Below are 22,555 nucleotides of genomic sequence, written 5' to 3'. Positions count from 1 at the left end.
GGATGCTTAAGGAGACCCAGCTGCCAGCTTGACCTGGTTCCTGCAGCAGCATCCCTCATAGAAGACATCTGCCTCCCCCAGGCCCCCTCGGTAGTTAATCAAACACATAAGGAAACCAGTATATTTCTGAGGAAAAAAAAAAAAAAAAGTGAGTCACATTTTCAGAAGGAAGCCTGTTCAGACTAGCTGCGGGCACTGCCCTAATTTCAGCACAGGAATTTGGGGTTGCCCTTGGCCTCTCTGGCCTGACACAGGGCGCTGGACCAAGAGGACACGGGAAGCGGAGGAAACAACGCTTGCTTTGCGGCCCAGACCCCCCCTTATCGGGGGCTGCTCCCCTAAAATCCCCCCAGCCCTGCGCCCCGCAGGCTCCCACAGGGGACGGCACGTGCGGGATGCCGCGCTGGGGGAGTGTCCCGCTCTCCACGTGGTCCTGGGGACGTGGCGGGCCTGGGGAGGAGGATGCGCGTGTCTGAGTGTCCCAGCGCCTCTCCCTAGCGCCGCAGAATCCCGAGGGCGGCCGAGCCCCGCTGCTCCCGGCCGGGCGGGGCACAGCGGCGGCCGCCGAGCCGTGACTTGCGTGGGAGCAGAGGGCGCCCCTTGCTGGCGTCACCGGCGGGAAACACCCTCCGGGCCAGACCACTGCACGCCGGAGTAGGGGAGGCGAGAGCGGCCACGGGGCGCCTTCTTCCTACCGCAGCGTCCTCCGCCAGCGGCAGCGGGACCCGCGGGACGGATGACAGAAAGCGCGCTCGCCGGTCTTTACGGGCGGACTCGGTGTCCGGGCGGCGGTGGCGGGAGGGTTTGTTTGTACCTTGTCGCTCCCCCCCTCGGGTGGGGGTGGTAGTGCCCGATGTACGCGCCGCGCGGGTCGCCGCCGCCTCTATAAGCGCGGCCGCGGGGCGGGCACGGGACCAGCTGCGCCACTGATCCCGCCCGATCCCTGCCGGTGCCGCTCCGTCCCGCCGGGAGCATGTACCAGAGCTCCGCGCGCTGCCTCTGCTCGGCCCTTCCCGCCCTCTGCTGCGCACCCGCCGCCGCCTCGGCCTCCCGCCTGCCGCTGCCCCGGCGCCGCTCCCACCCGCCGCCCCCCGGCCCCGCCGCCCCGCGGGCAGCAGCGGGCGGCCTGCCCGCCCCGGGGACGCCGTCCCGCACAGGTGGGTACTGGCCGAGGAGGGCGCGTAGCCGCCGCGGGAACCGCGCGGGGTCACAGCCGGGCGGCTGGTGCCGGGATGCTGCTGTCGGAGCAGGATCTGGGCTGTCCTGCCCCCGTCGGCGTGTTCCTTGTCCCCTCGCCAGCCACCTCTCCGGGGCTGAGCCGGCCCTTGGCCTCTAAGGCAGCGACCGTGGCGTTCGCCCAGCCGGTGCGAGCGGGCAGCATCCCGTAGCATCGCGGCAGTCTCCGCCGGCGAGCCCGCCGGAGCTTCAGGCGTTTCTGGCTCCATGTGGGGGATAGGGCACCCTCTGCGCCCACACGTAGGCTGGGTGCTTGGAGTCAACCCAGGTGTCGGTGGGCTGACCTGTCTGGTGAGCCAGAGGGTCGGTGTCCACGTACCGCTGTCAGGAGCCTGCTCTGGGCTAGCTGAGCTGCCCTCTTTAGCGCTGCGCTTTGTGCAGGATAAGCTTGGCTCACAGCGGGGCCTTTTCACTCAAGACAGTGTGTGGGAGCAGCCCAGGTTACCGTCTGGGAGGCAGCAGCAGCCATCGGGTCTCTATTCACCTGTACTGGTAAATAATTACACCCCATTTTTCATTCCCCACACGGGACTTGGGAAGTGCCCAGATGCCCATTGTGTGCCTGTGTGGACACCACCTTGGTGTGATGCACCCACCGCACCCCTGTGCTCGGATCCAGCCTTAAGCCATCCTCTGTTGACTCTGGCCGTGGCTCAGAATGCCCACCCGGAACCATTCCTGCTGAAAGCTGGGGCAGCAGCCACCGTGCTCCAGACTGTTGCTGTGGGCGGGGTGATAAGCCCATCTCTTTATCATTGAATGGCTTGGGTTGGCAGAGACGTTAAAGGTCATCTGGTTCCAGCCCTCCCTCAATGGGCAGGGACACCTCTCACTAGACCAGGTCGCTTAAAGCTCTATCCAAGCTGGGCTTGGACACTTCCAGTGATAGAGAACAGCCACAGCTTCTCTGGGCAATATGTCTGAGGCTGTAATTCATATCTGGCATGCAGGAGATCCACTTTGCCCTACTGCCTTCAGCTGGGGTTGGGGTGAAGTAAGTTCATTCCCTATTGCTGCTGTTACAGGAGGAGTGTAGAAGCCAGGCTGGGGCAGAGTGCTTCCGCTCCTCCTGCTGAAGCTAGGCCAGGATGCCATATGGCAGGATTGAAGCTTCATGGTGCTACAGGGAGGAGGAGCATGTGCATCAGAGAGCTGGCAGAATCGAGTTCATGATTAATAAAGCACTCATGGAGATAAAGGTTTCCAGAGCTTGTGCCAAGTACTGATTCCCTATATTACTGGAGGCAGGATTTGAGGTTCCTTCTTTCTGGTGTTGCCTGTTGAGAACAGGCAGCTTCTGCCTTGCTCTGACGAGCTCTCATTGCTGTCCCAGACAAGGTTGTACATGTAGTATGATACCTTGGTAGCATAGATTTTGTCACATGGGGATGGTGCCTGTCAAGTTGTTCCTGGAACTGGGGTTCCAAGGAGGGCATATCTAGCTGCTGCCAGCCTCTGGGGCTGTGGAGGCTGATGCAACTCCAGACTGCAGGTGAGTGGAGTCATTCATCTGCAGGGAAAGCCTTGTGGTAAACAGGGTAGGGCTTCTGGCTGAAAGTGGTGCTGGGAGGTATGACCTGAAAGGAAAGGAAATGAGAATGTTGTTCACCTTACCCGAAAGGTCAGGGCCCAATACCCTTCTGTGGCAAAGTCCTTAAAGTAAAGTCTCTGATGGCTCATTGCCTGAGATCCTAGAAGTTCATCTCTTTTGTGCTGGATGATGCAAGAAATCTTCCAACTTTACACCCTGTTCTTACATTTAATTTTCAGTTTGAATTCTTCCCTTGCCCTTACTATGCTGAGGTACCACCCTTGCTGAGAGGAAGGAACTTTTTGATCTTAAGCACCTTGAATAGTAATTGCTGAGCTGGTGTTCCCTGTTACATAACACCAAGAGAATCACTCTCATGTTTGCTATCCACTGCTACAGTGCAAGTTCAGAAGTCTGCTTGTGCCTCTGCCCCCACCAGCTCCACAGTGTCACAGCACTGGCAGCACACGTTATCCCAGCAAGTCACAGTGTCACTTAACTTGGCACTGTAAGGTTTCAGAGTGGTGACCTGTGACTTGTACAGCTGCACAAGTTGTACAGCTGGACTGCTGTGGACACGGTTCAGCATTGCAGAAATAACAAAATGGATTCTGTGTTTGGAGTTTCCATGTTCAGGTTGTTGGTCTGGCCCCTGTTCTGCAGAACACCTCAGTCTGTGTTGACATGATTTCAGCACTTTGGGTGTAAAGAACTTGTGCAGATAAGCAGTCATCTTAAGCTGGAATCTTCCCAAGGAGACCCCTCCTTCAGCCTAGAACTATCAAGCCACCTATGCCAGGACTGAAAGTGCTTAATTTACAGTCCAGATCCTCTTTCACACGATCATCTCTGGGTCCTCAAAAGAAGACTGAAGCTCTTTTTCCTTTCTGAGACATGACTGACTTTAAAAGCTGTCAGATCAGTTCTGGGCCATAGCACAGGTTAGGCTATGCTTTACCCCCCCAAAAAGAGCTGGATACACCACGATCCCAGGGATGATGAGATTTAGACAATACTGTGGCTTTGTTTGCAGCTTGGCAGGTGGAGGCTGAGCTTAGCCTTGATCCTGCTGTAACAGCTGTAAGCTGCTCAGGGCTTTGCCAGCAGACCTTTGACTCCAGCTGTGTTACACCTGCCTTGTGCCTTTCAACATCATCCCTCTGGCTCAGGTCAAGCCACAAGCAGCCTAAGAGCTTGCTAGTGGCTTCTTGGAGGGTTATTATTTCCCAGTGTTCCTTTGGAGAGCCCCACATGAGCCATGCTCATCCATGGCATAGCAGGGGCTGTACTCAGCTGCTGACAGCAGCCCTGATGCAGCAGAAAACACTGTGCTTATCTCCAGTTGCAGCACTTAGCTGTGGGTTGTACCTGTCCTAAAAATAGGTGAGTGGCTCCCTGTGGAGCATCTATTAAAAGTTCTACTGATTTCTTTGGGTTTCTACATGTCTGCCTGACAGCCCGGCTTGTGTGTAAACTGCACCCTTCTGTATCCAGCACAGAGCATGCTTTCATTCCTTCTCCCACTCCTCTCACAGCTGTGTCAGGATCCTGCTTAGGGATTTTGTGTTTCCCTCACTATTAAATGCCACTTCTTTTACTTCAGCAGCACTTGGCTTCTTAAGAAGAAGTAAATTTCTCTGTAAATTGAGAAAGACTGAAGAAACGGAAACACTACACATAGCTTCCCTGGAAAGATGTGTGTGAGCTCAAGATCACATCTCAGTTTGAGGAACTCTATTACTTTAACTAAAAGGACAGAGGTGAGGAGAAACATCCTAGATCTAATCTAAATTCCCATTTCACAACTTTCTTGGAACTTCCTTATGGGCTTACACACACAAAACACATATTAAAGCAAGTAGTTTTTAGTATCTTTTAAAAGTATCCATTTTCCTAAATACAAGGACGTGGGGCTTGTACTGGAGAGTCTTTCTTTTCCTCCTGAGTATGTTTATTGAACTGTAAGGGTGTCCATCACAATAATGACAGGCTAGAGGGGCAGGCAGTATGTCTGTCACCAGCTCTTAAAATTGGTAGTGCTGTAGTTCAGTCCGAACATGCAGATGTGTTGGGTAGCATGCCAAATCTTCTGCAATATGTGAGCACGAGATGAGGATTTCATCCTCTTCCTTTTTTAAGTAACTCAAATGTACAAATAAACCTACTTAAAAACCACTGTGGGCCAACAGCAGTGCAACACTAAAGTTCTTTTGCTTAAGATTCCCTTTGCAAAAGGCATTCAGAGTAAATAAGTAAGTTGAGACAACAACAGAACTCAGTCAGCATTACCTCTTATGCAAGTTGCTGTGGTGCAACAAGCACTGCCCTTCCTGCCTATGTTTGAAGGAGCAAAGCCCTCCCTTCCTGAGACAGGGTTGGAAAGCTCTTGCACACGCTGTGTAGAAATACCACAAAATGTGTATAAGGGCAAAACAGAGCAGGGATACACATGCATCCCCATCCCGTGGCGGCTGTAAGCGCATGTGGGATGAGGGGGACCTTCCTGTAGGAGACACGGGGCTGGGTGAGGGCCAGCTGCATTAGCAAGGAGAGCTGGAGACAGCAGCTTGTGTGTGGGTCATGTGGGTAAGACGGCCAAAGGAACAGGAGGTGGCTGGGGCCCAGGGAGGGTGTCGGGGAGTGCTGGAAACTGCTGCGCTGGGGCGCAGCACAAGAGTAAAAAGATAAAGGGAGAAATGAGGGTGGGGGGAATGAACATAGGGATGTGAGCTGGGAGACACCACCTTCTCCACTCCACATCCTGAGGTCTAAGCAGCCATCTGGCTGCTTCATGGTCATGACAACATTACTGCTTTGGGGATAAATGACACTGATCAGAGATTCCTGTTAAATACTAACCTGAGGGTTAGTCAGGTTAACTGGAGTTTGCAGCCTGGAGGCATCCCATATGGACACAGGGTGCCAGGCCATACAGAGTCTCCTCTCCATCAGAAGCAAATGCTGCACATGAAATAAGGAGCAGGCATCATTTGTCCACCTGCTGGGCTCTCTCCTCTGTGAACAGGGAAAAAGTGTGCTTTACTGTGTTTTCTACAATATGTGCAGAGTTAATCTTAGCCCTGCTATTCTGGTTGAAAGACTTCTTTATTGCCTTAGAAGACAGCAGCATGATGTCTTAAACCAGGCTGTTTGCAGGCTGCAGCCCCTGATGACAGGCAGAATATGAGACTGCGCAGGACTAACCCTCTCTGCATCCTTCTTATTTTGTCTCAGACTCAGGAACAGGCTCCTGCACAAACCGCCAATGGCTGGCAGTGCAACAAGGTACCCAAGTGAGGAGGAGATTTGTGGTGGACCATCTCTAACACCAGTTTTTCCCTTGCAGTGTGTTCCATGGGAAACAGCACCGGCCGGCTCTACAGCGTGCTCGCCAAGACGCTGAGCAGTGGTGCCGTATCCCAGCACCAGGACTGCCTGGAGCAGCTGGACTCAGCGCAGCTGGATCCTATAGACCCCAAGGATTTGCTGGAGGAATGTCAGATTGTTCTGCAGAAGCGGCCACCCCGGTTCCAGAGGAACTTTGTGAACCTGAAGAAAAATACCGCCAGTAACCACCGCCCCATCCGGGTCATGCAGTGGAACATCCTCGCCCAAGGTAGGAGATGCTTGTGAGCTCAAGGTATGAGCTTGAGATCAAATGCAGCAATGAAAACCCTGGCAGAGCAAAGGGAGAGGAGTGAACTACATGAGATACAACTGACTGAGGGCCAGGGGGAACATTTTGAGCACTTGAAATAGTGGCTTTCCTTCCATCCCATAGGAAAGGAATAAAAGCAACTCTGATGCCATAGGTAGCCCTGAATTCCTGTCTTAACTGAACACAGTATATTCTAAAAGCTGCGACCCATCAGTTTTAGATGGTTGTTAACCCCGGAGAAAACTCATCCTTTTCCTTAGTTTTATTTGTAAAGTTTCTCTTCAGTTTCTGGTTACCTTATTGGTGAACTATCCATAAATTCATATCTACTATGGGAATTCTTAATGCTTAAAAATAATTTTAACTGCTAGTTTTGAATCAAGGCTGTAAGTGGACGGTGCAGCAGCCTCATCTTAAAATCTTTTGGTGTGGGAAATTTCCCTCATAGGGACTGCCTTAACCTTCTACAGTTAAGTCACTTTTAACACACTTCCTTTTATTTTGTCTTATGCTGCAGCAGCCACATGTGGAAGTACTTGCCCTTGTGTAGTGGGCAGAGGGGGAGAAAGTCATAATATATCTTTTATCTGTAAAAGGAACTTAATTTTTTTGGAGTGACTCCAGTGACTTGAGAAGGGGTTCTCACACCTACTGGAAAATCTGGTACCCTTAAAGTCACTAGCACGTAAACTGGTAAAATCTGGAGCATGACAGGCTGTTTCAGCTATCGGTAACTTTTGGGTTTTTTGTTTACTCTCCCTGCTAATTCCAGCTCTCGGGGAAGGCAAAGACAACTTTGTTCAGTGCCCCATGGAAGCTCTGAAATGGGAGGAGAGGAAGTGCCTCATCCTGGAGGAAATCCTTGCATACAAGCCCGACATCTTGTGCCTTCAGGAAGTTGACCACTACTTTGACACCTTTGAGCCGCTCCTCAGCCGCCTGGGCTACCAGTGCACTTTCTTCCCGAAGCCGTGGTCACCGTGCCTGGATGTGGAGCATAACAACGGGCCAGATGGCTGCGCCATGTTCTTCCTCAAGGAACGCTTCGAGCTCGTCAACAGTGCCAACATCCGGCTGACCGCCATGAAGCTGAAGACCAACCAGGTGGCCATCGCTCAGACGCTGAAGTGCCATGAAACCGGGAGGCTCTTCTGCATCGCTGTCACCCACCTGAAAGCCCGCACGGGCTGGGAGAGGTTCCGCTCTGCTCAGGGCTGTGACCTCCTCCAGAACCTGAAGAACATCACCCAAGGAGCAAAGATCCCCCTCATTGTCTGCGGAGACTTCAATGCGGAGCCAACCGAGGAGGTCTACAGGGAGTTTTCAAATTCCAGCCTCAATTTAAACAGTGCATACAAGCTGCTGAGCCCTGATGGTCAGTCGGAGCCCCCCTACACCACCTGGAAGATCCGGCCCTCTGGAGAGTGCCGGCACACGCTGGATTATATCTGGTATTCCCAGCATGCCTTGAATGTGAACTCAGCCCTGGGCTTGCTGACTGAAGAGCAAATTGGGCCCAACAGGCTGCCCTCATTCAATTACCCTTCTGATCACCTGTCCCTTGTGTGTGACTTTAGTTTTAATCAGGACCCTGACAGACTGCTGTAATGTCTTGGAATGCCACCTGGTATTGCAGTGTCTGAACTCTCCAGTCTTTTATTTTAGAGAAAACCTTTGAAGCTGGATGCTATTGAAAGATGAGGAAATACTGTTGACTAACCATTATTTCAGGCACTTGTTTGGAGTTACACTTGCTGTTCAGCCCTCGTTAATGTGCAGCCTTCGAGGGAGGAAGAAGGAAGCCAGTGTTCTTGTCATGCTCTTCTTGCCTTATCAGGGTTTGAAAACTAGAAGGCAAATGGCTTTATTCTTTCACTAAGCCCCGTTTTAAGGATTTAATCCTCTAATGAATGTGGAGGCCTTAGTATTTAAATCAAAACACTTGTGTTTGTAAAACATCTTGCCCTGACAGCATGCTGATTTTATTTATTTCATGTTAAGCTTCTGCAAGTACCAAAGGGAGTGAGGTTTAACTATCCAGTGAGATTATCCTAAATCTTTTCTAATTGCAATATGAAGGAAGTTTAATGCAGTTTAGACAAAAAGCTAAGCTCATAATAGTGTGGTCTTGTCATTTTTCCATGACCTGAGATGACGAATTCATTAGAAGTGTGAGGAAGGACCCCTCCAGTAAGAGCAGGTGAGGAAAGAGAGGCTGACTATGACCTAGAGTAATACCCTCACTTTTCCAGAATAAAGAGCGTGTATCTGTCACACACATACAGCCTGTAGGCTGTGCAGTGACCGTACCTTCATCTCTTCTGTGCTTCCTCTGGGGGACACAGCTAAGCAGGGACTATTTCTTCCTCTGTTTTGAGTATTACTTTTCTAAATGGTTTAAATTTGTAATCTTGCTTTTTCAGTAAAAGGCCAGTCTTAATATTGAAAGATTTTCTTTTATTTATCTTCAGAATCTAAAGCTACACTGGAACCTGTTATAAAATTTATTTATTGAGAGAAGTTGGTGATCCTGCATCTGACTCGAAATCATAGAATGACAGTGTTCAGGAGCCTCTTCCTGTGACCCAGGGAAACTCTGGCAATGCATCTGGGCTACAACAGAGGTGTGTTGGTATAGTCTGTGACTCCTGTGATTGATCACTGGTGACATAGGAATTGCATATATGGGTTGTAAACATGCCATTATGCCAGAACATGGCATAGGAAGAGAGGGGGGAAGAGGGACAACAGTTGGAGTTGTGCTGACATTTAGATAGTTGAGGAAGATATGGCAGGGCAAATAAAGCAGTATTTCCATTTGAAGTAGGGTGCATAGTAACTCTGAAATGTTTCAGGTGTTTATTAATAAAACTCTTTGGAAAAAAGTAGTATCTTGGCTGCTGTCTTTCTCACTTCACTGTCCCAAGTTCCTGTTGCCAAGGAGGTGACCTGTCTCAACTAGTTTGAGCTTCAAGTTGGTGCTGATGCCCTTCCAGACCTCTTTTGCCCACCCCTAACCCTAATCTCAGAGTGGCATGGCTGCTTTGCCTTCACAGCATACACTCTTTCTCCAGCTTGGAATGTCCAAATTTCACAAGGAGGGAAAGGAAGGGAGTTATGCTTAGCTGTTAAGCTGCTCACTCTTCTAGTTAGAGAGGAAACCTACACTGGATTACTGTAAATATTCCCCTCTCCAGCAGTTGTGTGAAGCTACAAACCGGCAAAGTGAGGTGCAAGAATTCCTCTCTGAGGGCTGCTAAATGTGCCAGGGAAGGCTGGCCCCTTACAAGATGCAGCTGTATCTGTCACTTTCTTATAAAACCTCATTTGAAGAGAAGAAGCATCACAGGTGTGAGCTTTACACAGCCCGTAAATTACTATACTTGCATTGCTGAGAAGGGAAATACAGAGTCTGGTGACTGGAAGTCCCAAATTCCCACAAACATACTCCTCATCAGGTAAACAAATGAAGTGCTGTTGTGCAGTTGTAACATGCTCTGTAACATTTCCTGACCCTTGCAGGATGAGGGCAATGCTCTGCTTCCAAGCAGAGGCTCCTTTAGCTAGACTGGGATTTATGTGGATTTGACTTTCTGCAAAGGAAAGGATTTTACAACCAAGGAGCCGATGGCCTTAGTGAACACTCTTACCAGGCATGTGCAGCATGCCAGCACCTCCTTTGGCTGGAATTTCAGAAAGAGCAAATTGTGTCCTTGGAAGCCAGAAGGTGGCACTTTTGGGGGGGATTTTGGGCAAGAGATGCAACACTGCCAATGCCCCACAAAAAAGACAGACCTTTGAGCGTTGCTGCCATGTTTCATACCAACTAGACACTGACAGCTTTCTTTTTATGGTGCTGGCTGCCCTCAATTGTGCAGAGTGGGTGAGATGCAGAGCTTCTCCTTTACAATTATTTTCTCTTAGGACCTTACCTCAAATGGTCTTGAAGGGAGGAGAAATGATACAAATGCCTGTTAATTAACATCTGTAGTCATCTGCAGCTAAACACTTCTAAAATCAACACCACAATGCAGACCTATAAGATGGTATCTTCAGTAGGTCAAATCCTTGCTCATCTACCACAAAAAACTCACACCAGAAGCTGGAGCTTCCATCCAGACTCCTTTTGGCAGTTTTCCTTCTCTGGAAGAAACTTGAGGTAGAAAGCCCTGACTTGAGAGCAAAGATCAGATCTGTAATTTAAAAACAAATTAAACCATAACCACCCCACCACTCACACTGAAAAAGAAGTCACTCCATGATTTCATTTCACTTTTGTATAAGCAGCTCTGTTTTCCTCAGGCCAGTCAAGGTGTCCATCAGTGTAGCACCATTCTCAGTGCCAGGGCATAGAGCCACAGACCCAGTTATGGGAGGCTTTTTACCAGCAAGAACTGAACTATCACAGCTGCAGAATTCCCACTGTCACTCCCACAGTGGAGTATATGCTATCTATGATTCTTAAGACATTTTAATTCATACCCTTGCTTTCATCCCTTGCTTAATTCTCCTAAACAAGAAATCAAACTGTTGATAAAGAGCATGATATGATGTATGATACTGCCATCACTGCAGAACCTCTTCTGAAGTGGAAAGGGCTGGGATTCTTCTTTTATCCTGGACGTTGTTAAAGAATCACAGAATCACAGAATTTCTAGGTTGGAAGAGACCTTTAAGATCATCGAGTCCAGCCCATGTTCCAAGATCTCAACTAGATCATGGCACCGAGTGCCACATCCAGTCTTTTTTTAAACACATCCAGGGATGGTGACTCCACCACCTCCCTGGGCAGATGATTCCAGTATTTGACCACTCTTTCTGTGAAAAACTTCCTCCTTAATTCAAGCCTGTATCTCCCTTGGTGCAGCTTGAGACTGTGTCCTCTTGTTCTGTCTGTTGTTGCCCGGAGAAAGAGACTTACAGTAGCTGTTCACTGCTTCAACTCCTTAAAGGGTAATTTTGAAGGCAAGGCGGGGTGGAATAACTGAAAAGGCTGGGGACTCTTCCCATCTCAAGGCAATTCTTAATACTGTCCTACTCAGAAGATCTACATTGCTACAGTGCAATGTTGAACCCTTTCTGCTGGATTTTAATAAAAAGGTAGATAGGCTGCAGAAATTAACTGGTAAGTGCCCAGGCAGCTTCACCCTTTTATTCCAGTACATGCCATAATTTATTTTGCACACAGACTCTTTTGGAAAACTTAAATTGATTATTGCTCTTGCTTTATGCAGCAAAAGGCAAGCCTGCAGCACTGAAATACTTCTGCCAGCTATAAATATCAGTACTAAATATTTTTCAGAAGAAGCAGAAAGGATTTTTTTTTTCCTGTGTAGCAGTGTGACTGTTAACAATAAAAAAATGTCTTCCAAGCTCTTCTTATGAATGTATGCCTTATAAGCATAGCAAGGCTAAAAAAAGGCTCCACAGATCCCTTGCTTTCCTCTTGAATAAAGGCTGCCTTAGCTTTAGCAGTGACACTTTTCCCTCACTCCCAAGCAAGCTGCAGAAAGAAATGACCCACTTGTTTAATTTGCTGAGAGGCAGAAGCTGTTGCAAGCTTATTAAAACACTATTTTTCCTGGAGAACAATTAGATCCCAAATACATAGTGTCATTTGGATCTTCCTAATAAGCTTAACACCTGCTATTTGAACTGTCTCGACAAGGCAGAATTGCACTTAGCTTGTTCTGGCAGTTAACAATCTTCACATGTAGCTGAGATCCCTGCTGCACATGTTGTGCTGAGTACCAACTTGAGGCTTCAAGCACCCCTCCATTTTCTTCTCAACTTCTGACTGCCCCTGGCTCACTCATCCCTGATCACTCAGATGTAACTCTCCAGAGCCCTAAAGTTGATGAAGTCAATTAGCAAAGGATCAATCCTAGGCGCTCAGCCTTCCTTTCAGCACACTCTACCCAGACAACTTGAGTTGTGCCAAGGCCCAGACCCCTTCACTGGGTAAGATATGCAAGAGAGAGCTAACAAAAGCAGTTGTCTCTGGAATGGGATTCCCCTTTCAATTTTTCCCATTTTTGATACTAAGACATTTATTCTGAGTTGCAATTTACAGCTGAGATTTTTTTTTTTCTCCTCTGGATTACACAGCATCACTCTTTTCATTCTGTAACTTAAAACGGTGGGTTTGAAAAATAAAAAGTTTTTATCTGCAAAATCAGTGGTACCAAGTCTGTGTATGTCTCAATGCCTTCTGTATAAAGCACACTCACTTCACTCAAGTTTCATTCTACCCACACATCTACGAGTTACTGCTTGCCAAGGATGAGTTAAGCCTGGACCCTTCCACATGAACCACCAGATTCACATGTAAAAGGGAATCCCACTTTCACCCATGTACAAAACAGGTTTTTCAATGGGATTTCAAAGGCCTGGGAGTATAGCTAGATACTAACCATTTCAATATTCTAGTGCTCCTTTCATCTGTTTCAGATGTCACAAACTGACCAAAGCTCCCTCATCCTGAGGTCACGTCCTCCAATACCACCAGTAAAAACATACTTATTTACAGAATCAGGTTTAGTCCCCTTTCCATTTCAGTTACAGTACATCCTCACACAGATTGAGATTCTCACAGCACTTCATGAACTTCAGTTGAGTATCCTCTGGCAGCCAGTATCATGTGCCACTCACTGGTGGCCAGGGGAGAGAGCCAAAGGACCATCACTGGTTCCATGGCAAGACGCAGCACTGGCAGTGTCACAGAGCTGGCGAGGAGCTGACTACCCCACCAGTAGTGGAGTTGGGTGCCTTCATTCCTGTAGTTTTTGCCATTACATAATGAAGTCTTGGCATTACAAGAAGGTCATCAGCTGGAGATCCTTATCTAATTCCAGGAAGATAGTTTGTCCCCATTTGACTTCTGGTGTATCTAAATTAGGTGTTGGAAAGGTCTTAATTACAAATACTCGACACAGATACTTCATGCTCTGAGATACAGCATCTCTTTCAGATACAATCAAGTAACAGCCATCTAGAACAGGGTTTCTTACAGACTGGACTTACAACAGTGGGTTTAAAAACACTTGTTTTTCTCTCTTCTTGTCTTTTTGCTCAGATTTGTACCACCTGCCTCTCTTTACACTGCTCCATTTCCCTTTATGCAGAACGTTAGTGCCTCTCAGACTGCCAAATTGATCGAGTGATTGCCCAGCTTCCCCTAATTCCCTTTCCTACCTCTTTCTTAGGAAAAAAGTTGTCTTCTCTCTCCATTTCCTTGTGTGAAGGGGCTTTGTCCTCCACCCCATGCCAGAAACACAGTTCATCTGTTGACTTGTCAACTTTTGACTCATTGGATTGCTGCCTTACACACGCTTTTTTATCTGCTTCAGCTTGATTTTGTTCTTAAACTCCACTTCCCTACTCAAGACGATGAAAAAAATAGTTTTTCCAGAAGCCTTTCATAGTCCCCCCAGTGCTGGCCTGGCTGTGTGGAGTTACTTCCACTTTTCTTACCAGCTGAAGGGAAGAATGGGCTTCGCTGCTGGGACTCTACAAGTAACTGGCTTCTCAGCACATCAAGTATTTAATTCTGGTGTCTTTCAGCATTACAAAATACCTCAGTTCCAGACAGCTGTTTAAATTGCTCCTCCAGGCATGAAGTACTTAGATGATGATTTAGACTTCAATTAAATTTCAAGATTACCCAAGTTCCTGCCCTGAAGACATTTCAGGGCATATCACTAGGAACTGGGGGTCCATTGGGCACCTGACTAACCACAGCCTGACGTGCCAGTGTGGTGCCCCTGAAATCAGGGTAAGCCACATTTCAAGCCATGCAGATGGACTGGAAATATGGAGCCAATAGCTGGTGTAGCTGGAGGAGCAGTTAGGTAGTTCACAGAGCTCATGTGTACGTACGATCACCGTCCTGAAAACGTGTAAGAACTAGACCCCTGCCAGAAGTTACCTCACCAGCTATAGCAAGCTTCACAGGTATTTAAACAAATGAGTGAGAGAACTGTCAGCTCTTTGAAGCAGGGAGAAGTCCCAAAATTTCACACTGTATCATCTATAATAGGATAAATGCCAGGAAGATTTCAAGTAAGAAAAGAAGGTTAACAGGTTAGCAGAAAGGAAGAAGGAAAAATAAACAGCACACCAAACACTATTAAATTTTCTTTCTGTATTTCATTAAAACCTACTTGAATACACTTTGAAACAAGAGTACAACAAAATAGAATATACTTCAAATGTTGAATATACAAACTATTATAGTTCGTTCTGAACACTGGTACTTCCCTCTTAACTTCAACTAAAAAAATTTACAGGTTTAGAACTACCTGACAAAAGCTCATGCTGGGCGTGACCTTTGAAGTGAGAGTAGAGCTGAAACTGAAATGTATGCACAGATGTCAAGGCTAAGTGAGAGAAACAGGCATGGTACAGCAGAAGGCAGAAAACCTGCTGCTATTTTGTCCACGATTAAGAAATTTAGACAGACTTTTAACTACCATACAAAATATGTTACATGTTATTCTATAACAATACTGTGCTAGGTACAAGGTTTTTAAAAAATTTGTTTTAATAAAAAAGCTTTACACAAACAAGCCATTAGCTTATTTCAAGAAAGATAACTGAAAATCAGTCTAAGGCTTTCAATTTGAATCTGCTTAAGCTGTATGATACAAAAATCCCTCCAGGCCTCTGTCTTCTTTTAGAAGCTCTTTAATCTCCTTTATTTCACTTCCTACAATACCTAGTAGCATAGTTTTTCACATAGCACCAGTTGAGTACTGTGGGCACACACAGTAGTAATCGCTGGTATGCACATAAAATGCATCAAATTTGCCATTTGTGTAACAATGAGACTTTCCTCTCCCCCTGAAAACTAAAAAACAAGGCAAAACTCTCACACAGCTCTCTCTTAGTGTTTCAGGTCTTAGTGTAGCTTGGTAACCGGTAGCGTAGTGAAATTGTTTGGTCCCTTTTCAGTCCCTCTCTCTTTCCTTCTCCATAGGTTCAGCTGTTTCCCAACTGGAAGAGGCAGTTTTTATCAGTGTGGTTTAATTCCCACTGAAACACGGGAAAATAATTTTTTTCCAGTAAGTCTTCAACATATGCATGTTTATTAACATTCCAAAACTCTCCTTTATGACTTGGTGGTGGCATCCACATCCTTCCCCCCAATTACGTCAGTATATTCAAAACCGTAACAGTTAGAAGTCCATGGAAGAAACCTATTCTTCATTTTTCACACGTGATGATTCCTTCTGTTTTCATTGTTACAGGAAGGGCAATAGCTGAGGGTGTACTAACTACTACTACGTGGGTTACAGTCTTGCTTCCATCCACTGGCTTCTCCTCTTTTACCAGCTGCAGCGTTTTCACTTCACATTCCTGTTTCAAAGCGGCTGTGTCTGATTTAACTTCTGGACCTTTGAGAACTGCACTAATCACCCTGGGAGGAGTCTGGCCAGAGGCCTGCTGAGCAGGAACCGACAGTCTCATTACTGGTGTCCCATGAGCTATGGACACTGGGGTTAGTGCTCTAACAGCCAATGGGGCTCCCACAATATTGATACTTCCTGACCCAGACAGGCTCGTTTTTGTTTGCAACTGACACTGCGTGAGTTGCGTGGCAGGGATCGTGATGATTTTGGTGGGCTGCATTGTGATTTTGTCTCCATTTTCAGCAGAGGTTGGCATCACAGTAGGGATTGTCTGGATTACTACCTTTGGAGTTGTTGCTGTGTTTGGACTTGTGTTGGTTATTAACGGTGACCCTGCATTTACAGACTGCACTGCCACAGTTGAGATTTTCTGTCCCAAAGAGGTCATGACAACAGGCACTTGCATTGCCACACGAACAGTCCTACAAAATAAACGTGTGTGTTTAGGCCAAAACACAGGGCACCATTACAGATGACAAAAAGGACAGACAGTTCTAAGAGAGACAGGTCTTTAACTGGTTCTTAAAAAAACCCAAACCAAACCATAACAAGAAAATGAAAAAGCCAAACCAGCAAGCAAAGAACCCAACCCCAAACCTTTTGCACATCTAGCAATAGGACTTTGGAAATTTAACAGCCCCATTAACACAAACCTGGGAGCTGTTGTTGCTGGGACAGTAGCAGTGGTAGTAGAAGGATGAGATGAGGATGTGTCATGAGCTGGTGAGGCAATATTCACAACTCTGGTGAGTGCTTTTTCTGTTCTGGTACAGCTTAACTGAGAGGAATTTTTTCCTCCACGTGCAGAGGTTGCTGCTTTTAAAAGGTTTTCTGCAGATAAAGACACTCTTTCCAGGGACTTCTCATCTGTAGGCATTGACAAATCTTCATTGCAGGACTCACTTTTGTCATCATCTATGACAACTATATTTTTTGGCATCTCCTTAAACTGATACACAAGCCTCTGTCCCTCAACTTTTGCCAGGATTCCTCTTTGATAGTAGTATCTGCAAGGAAAGTACAATTAAATAGTAAGCAACATTTTACAGAAAACCTCGTTCTGTGCTAACAAGAAAACCTGAAGTAATCACAGTGAAATGTACAATGTAAGGAGGTATGGAAAGAAGCTGTTAGAACACACTGACAAATGATCTGCAGGATCTACCTGAAAAAATCTTACCTTTTAAACACATACTTCAGGAATTAAAATTGCACATTTACTGGTAACATAAAAAGTTACAGGGACTGCAAGACGGAAGGCTAAATCTGCAAAAGGGCAAAGTCTTTAAAACTTCAGAACCTTTCTATTTCTATGGGCAAAATTAAGAATCAGATTTTAAAATGTAATAGATAACCTAAGGATGTAAGAGTTTTTACCTCAGAGCTCTTCCCATAGTCTCATAGTTCATGTCAGGTTTGTTTTTGTGTTTTCCCCAGAGTTTAGAGACAGCTTTTGAATCCACAAGTTTAAAGATTCCTTTCTCTCTCTGAGTCCATTTAATATATCGAGGACATGTATTTTTGTCCTGAAGAAGGTCCAACAGGAACTCCCATAAGTATGTTGTATTTCCTATAATCAGAAAGCATTTATGTGTTAGAAAACCACTTTTAAAGATAACAGAAAGTTCTCCATATGATCTGCGTTACAAGCAATGTTACACAGAGGATGTAACCTGCACATATTCATTCACTCTGTTAAGTTTAATGAAGTTTCCATAAATATTTACATTCTGAAAGGAGCTAATCCAAGTGATCTGCTATACAGCACAGGAGCATGCCTGTTCAATCCAACACCCACTCTCAGTTCTTGAAAAGAAGTATGGGAGGGTGTTCCAAGTCAGTACCTATCTATGCAGCAGGATGAGCACTAGAATTTTCTTCTTATATTTGATTAAACAGGGCATGAAAATGCCAGTACATTTTATGGCACCGCACAACAGGAGGATATAAATAGGTGTCTTTTAAAAGGCATACAACCTGCAGCAACAAACCATCTCAACTGTGGTTAAGTTTGTCCAGGATCTGGGGCTCTCACACTAACTGGTGGCACCCCATGTTCTACTAACTCTTCCCAAGTGTATGCTGCAGAGTGACCAACATCATTCTAGGTGCAAACCCAGTCCAACTTCTTAAAAGTGAGTATTTGCAGGACAGAAATCCCATGTACCTTTCTGTAATTATGGGGATATAAAATGAAGTCAGGCTAAAGAATTGAATGCACTTGTCAGGTATTCAAGAGGTACACCACCTTTGCTGGAGAAGCCCTAGGAAGGAGGTTGTGACAGCAACTATCAGGATGTCAAAGAATGTAACACAGGGTCTGTCTGCACTCTGACCAGACCTAGTGCATCTAGGAAGAGGGGAAGAGAACTCAAAGAAAAAAGGCAGATCACATTCCAATTTGTACAGCTGGAAAAGACTCCTTAAGTTTCTGAGAAGGGAGAACTAAGATAGATCTGCAAGAATAATAACCTCAGAACATTAATAACAATTCTTTACCTCCAAGGACATAGACCAAATTGTATTTTTGCGTGTGTGCGAAAAAAGGTCAGAAATTTTTGAGATTTAATGGCCTAGCATAGCAGTTGTTATGCCATGCAAAGATAATTAAAATAAATTAAGGCAGATTAGAGACCACTGTTGCAGATTTTGAGAAGTCAGCTATCTTTGAAAACCTCAAAGGGTAAAAAAAAACACAGGTGGCATTTTCTGGAAAAGCACCTCATAGAGAAAAATTGTACTTTGCAATGTGCTCCAAACAACAGCAAGTACCTACTCAAGAAATACCAAAATTCAACTAGATTTCAGAGACATTTGAGTAAGACCTATATGAGGAAAAAGTCAACAAGAGAACTCAGGAATCTTTAAATCATCCTTGATTTTAGGGAATTAATCCCTGGGGTTTTACTGCTTAGAAAGAGAATTTCTGGGTCAACCACCAAATGCTGTAGGTCTGCAACAGAGTTTTTCCAAAAACATACGTGGGCTTCAGGGTCAGAAAGCAAACAGTAATTTCAAGAGAATAAATAAACTGTAGGGCACAATGCAATCAGATTTAGAGCTGCCTCACTTTGCACCAGAAAGTAGCCAGAATGCACAAAGGAAGGAATGCCAACAAGGGATCCCCTTTCCAAATGTGCACAATCATCTCTCATTCTCCATGACTTAACTCTGATAGTACTAAACTGTAGAATAATTCCTGGTTTTCCAAAATCATGCTGCATATGAAATAGCCTACCTTTGCAAGTGCTTCTTAAAATAAGTAACAAAAATTAAATCCAGTCTACAAAATATTTTGCAGGACATCAAGAAAAAAAATTATTTTCTTCCAGTTGTAGTATAAAATATGGAATGAGATACTTCATGAGAACAAGAGATATATGTAGGTCATTCAGAAGGGCCATAGAAATAAAATAAATTTAAAAGAAAGCTAAAAAATCTCCTGAAAACCAGAGAGCAGTACCATCTCCCATTTTATAAAACAAGAAGCTATAGAGCTGAATTCACTAGCACAAAAAGGAGAACAGAGAGAAATACAGGCCTCCTTTTTCAAAATATTTGTCCAGGCAACTAGGACTTGGGACAACTGGAAAGTACTGTTCAGGTAACAGAAAGCTGTAATACTAAAACCTGAAATAAAAGTAAGGATTCAAGAGGACTACAGGAAAAGGAAATAATGAAAGCAGATGTATTTTTAAATATAGCAGATACAAAATCTGTCATCTCCATTGAAGTCCACTGCTACACCAAATCTAAAGCAACTGTGGGCACTGCAGGGAAGTTTAATTAGTGTTTGCACTGGTTTCCATGAGCAAACATCTCCATGAAGTCAGTCCCATTCTTCCTTGCCCTACTGACAAACATGACGACTCAGGAGCTGTAACCAGATAAGGAATTATGTAAACAGCTTTTAAACAAATCTCAAAATAATAGTGGAGCTAACCACTGCACACTCTTTTAGCCTTCATGTTGCTACTCCAAGTCACTAAACTTTGTTGCCCCTAGCTGCGGCAACATTTCAGAACAACTTTCAGTGCACCAAGTGGAGGCGAGATCCAGATTTTTCACCTGCAGCCAGGGAAGAGCTGATACACTGCACACCACCCCAAAGGTAACCTGTGAGCAAATGTCGCAGTCTGTCTTGCTGAATGAATAGCAGGGGCTTGGAGCCCAAGAAAGGAGCCTCTATTTATCAGGAGAAACATCAGGAAACTAGAACTTTTCTGCACATAATTCTCCACTCAACCAGTATAGAAAGACATCATCATTTGTTTTCCTCTTTAAACTAAACTGAACCTATTAGTCAAGGAATATATTCCCACTGAAGTTTGTCAATTAACTACGAAATCATATTTCCAACCTTATTACCTTTAGTTCCAACCACTGCCTTTCTAAATGCCCATATGCTGCCTCTACTTGAAAGCAGGTGTTACAGCAGTAGCTTAATAAATTATGTGTGTAGCACTAAGTTGATCCACAACACAAAAGACATCACAAGTCAATAACCACAAAGTAAAGCAAATAAAAAACGAGAAAGCCTATTAACTGTGGAGGGTACTAGAGGAGACTCCTAGAGCACACATCCTTGTGCTAGATCTTGTACAAACAAATTTAAAGACACTGAATAGAACTCTAATAAAGTCAATACAATCTCATCCATCACATTTTTAAAGATATGTACATTTCCTGTGATAAATACCATGTATATACACTGCTTATTTTTAAAGACTCAATGAATAGAAAAATATACCTTTGCCTTCTCTAGGTTTCTTCTTTATACCTAGATCTGGAGACCCATCAGATAAAGCTGATTGCTGGGTCTTGGGTTTACGGCCAGCTGCACATAATACATAGGGAAAAAGAAGTATTAATCATATGCAGAGTAAAATTTTATAGTTTGCCTTTGCTGAAAAAAAGCAGTTTGTGTATTTCCCCCCTTCCTGTTTCCTTGCCACAGGTATGGATGAACTTTGATTCTTAGATTACTACCACACATCCAGTGTAATTATCATTTGGTTGCTTACTTCATGGGCTGATTTAACTCAATTGCAGACAAGATAATGTGCATTTTTATTAATTCTAAGACTCACAGATTTTTGATTTGTATCATTTTATCATTACATTGCATTTTTTTCCCTCTAAATTACAAGTAAATATTCCATCTCAGCATGTCTGGAACCTCTATTCAGTCAATGTTCCTAAACTGTATTGATGCTTCTAACAAAACTGCTAGACCACAGAGAGCAACCTTACCAGGTGCCAACCTCTCATGTGATAGGAAAATGCTTAGAAATCAAACATCGTTCTGAATTGTTTCTCCTCCAATACATGCCAATTGGACAGGAAAGACAAAAACTTCATAAAGAAGATCTTATCATGATTTTGTAAACTGACTTTTTTTTTTAAAGTTAGTATTTACCCTGTTGCTTCATTGCATGAACCCCAAGTCTACCATCTCACCAAATATACCCACATTTCAGACACCAGTAGCTACCCACCACAAAAGTCCTCTTTGAATACTCTATCCTTCCTCCACTTTGTGTTAAAAGACACAACACAGAAACCATCTTCCTTCATGGCTTGTCAAAGCCCATTCTCTTGCTCCCTCTTTTTTCTTGATGCAGACCCATTTTTCTAAGAACTCACATTTCAGACTCCCATCAATCTGTTGTATGAGCAAAGAGATCAGACCATCCAATCCATCCTCCCCTGTATCAACTGCACCATCCACGGCAGTGGACAACAGAAGTAAAATTTTGAGATTGCTCCTACAAAAAGCCATATGTACCCTTTTTCTTTTTCATTGGTTCATGGATATCAGGGGAAGTTGGAACGGGAGATACATCCATTTGTTCAGATTCCTCTGTTGATACTTCCACCACGGTTTCTGTGATCACATCAGGTCTCATGGCTGCATGGATAAATTCTGGGGTGGACACACAAGGAGGGACAAAAACTTCCACTACAAGAGAAGAAAAAAGAATATCCTATGAAGTTTCTACCTGATTATTGTAATGTATCTTACATAAAATTATTTTAAACAAAGCATATGCAACAGTGTAGTAAGGTTCTGCTCCAAAATCCTGTCATCTTGAAAATCAACCAAACTCCCCAAAACATGCACACTTGTCAGTAGCTTTAGGCAAAAACAAGGACTGCAGCAATATTCTTCAGAACCAAACTCAACTTTAATTTAAACAAATTAGAGCTTCATCTTTGATCATTACTCTGATCTCCACTTCCTATTTTGTAGCTTTTGCATTTCAGTTTGACCATTATTTCATCCAACATATATTAAATAATTTCAGAAGGGACATCAGTTAAAGTAACCATCAACATTAAGGTTTGATTTTTCCGACTGGTAACACTGTGCAACACATTGGTTTTGGGTATTCTTTAAAAAACAGAAAGATGAATAGAAATACTTCTCCCTTAAAATAACTATTTTAGCAATTTAAAATGTCAGATTTACAGAACTGAGAATGGCTGGGGTTAGAAGGGGACCTGATCCAACTCCTTGCTCAAGCTGTGCCACCTAGAGCTGGTTGCCCAGGATCCTGTACTTTTTAATATCTCCAAGGATGGAGTCTCCATGGCCTCTCTGGTCAATCAGTGCCAGAGCTCTGTCACCTGCACAGTGAAAAAGTATTCCATGATGTTTAGGGGGAAAAATTAATTTAAAATATGTTATTACTCAGATATCTCTTCCCAACAACCCCT

At 44.9% G+C, this 22,555-nt stretch overlaps 2 protein-coding genes across 8 annotated transcripts in view; one reads left to right on the top strand and one right to left on the bottom strand.

Moving 5' to 3' along the window:
- The first annotated feature begins 234 nt into the window (after positions 1 to 234).
- On the top strand, positions 235 to 9,310 carry NOCT (nocturnin). The gene is made up of 3 exons (XM_038136382.1): positions 235 to 1,157; positions 6,114 to 6,383; positions 7,198 to 9,310. Exons 1-3 carry the CDS (start codon positions 974 to 976, stop codon positions 8,031 to 8,033), a joined length of 1,290 nt encoding a protein of 429 aa, XP_037992310.1. The 5' UTR covers positions 235 to 973; the 3' UTR covers positions 8,034 to 9,310.
- A 5,238-nt stretch (positions 9,311 to 14,548) lies between these two features.
- Positions 14,549 to 22,555, bottom strand: part of ELF2 (E74 like ETS transcription factor 2) — a 37,669-nt gene continuing 29,662 nt past the window's right edge. For all 7 annotated transcript variants that reach the window (XM_038135034.1, XM_038135036.1, XM_038135035.1 and 4 more), the window contains 5 exons: positions 21,624 to 21,797; positions 20,586 to 20,672; positions 17,213 to 17,405; positions 16,489 to 16,842; positions 14,549 to 16,257 (listed from right to left, as the gene is read on the bottom strand). In XM_038135034.1, coding sequence (XP_037990962.1) covers positions 15,630 to 16,257; positions 16,489 to 16,842; positions 17,213 to 17,405; positions 20,586 to 20,672; positions 21,624 to 21,797 — 1,436 coding nt within the window. In that variant the 3' untranslated portion in view covers positions 14,549 to 15,629. The remainder of the gene's footprint in view (positions 16,258 to 16,488; positions 16,843 to 17,212; positions 17,406 to 20,585; positions 20,673 to 21,623; positions 21,798 to 22,555) is intronic.

The sequence above is a fragment of the Motacilla alba genome, chromosome 4 (genome assembly GCF_015832195.1).
Source record: "Motacilla alba alba isolate MOTALB_02 chromosome 4, Motacilla_alba_V1.0_pri, whole genome shotgun sequence".
NCBI classification, from domain to species: domain Eukaryota; kingdom Metazoa; phylum Chordata; class Aves; order Passeriformes; family Motacillidae; genus Motacilla; species Motacilla alba.
The sequence above is the reverse complement of the archived record's forward strand: the minus strand, read 5'-3'. Positions and strand labels throughout refer to the sequence as shown.

Coding starts and splice junctions, on each gene's coding strand:
- NOCT (XM_038136382.1), top strand. CDS start 974: ATGTACCAGAGCTCCGCGCGCTGCCTCTGCTCGGCCCTTCCCGCCCTC. Junction 1,158..6,113: donor GGGGACGCCGTCCCGCACAG/GTGGGTACTGGC, acceptor TTTCCCTTGCAG/TGTGTTCCATGGGAAACAGC. Junction 6,384..7,197: donor GTGGAACATCCTCGCCCAAG/GTAGGAGATGCT, acceptor TGCTAATTCCAG/CTCTCGGGGAAGGCAAAGAC.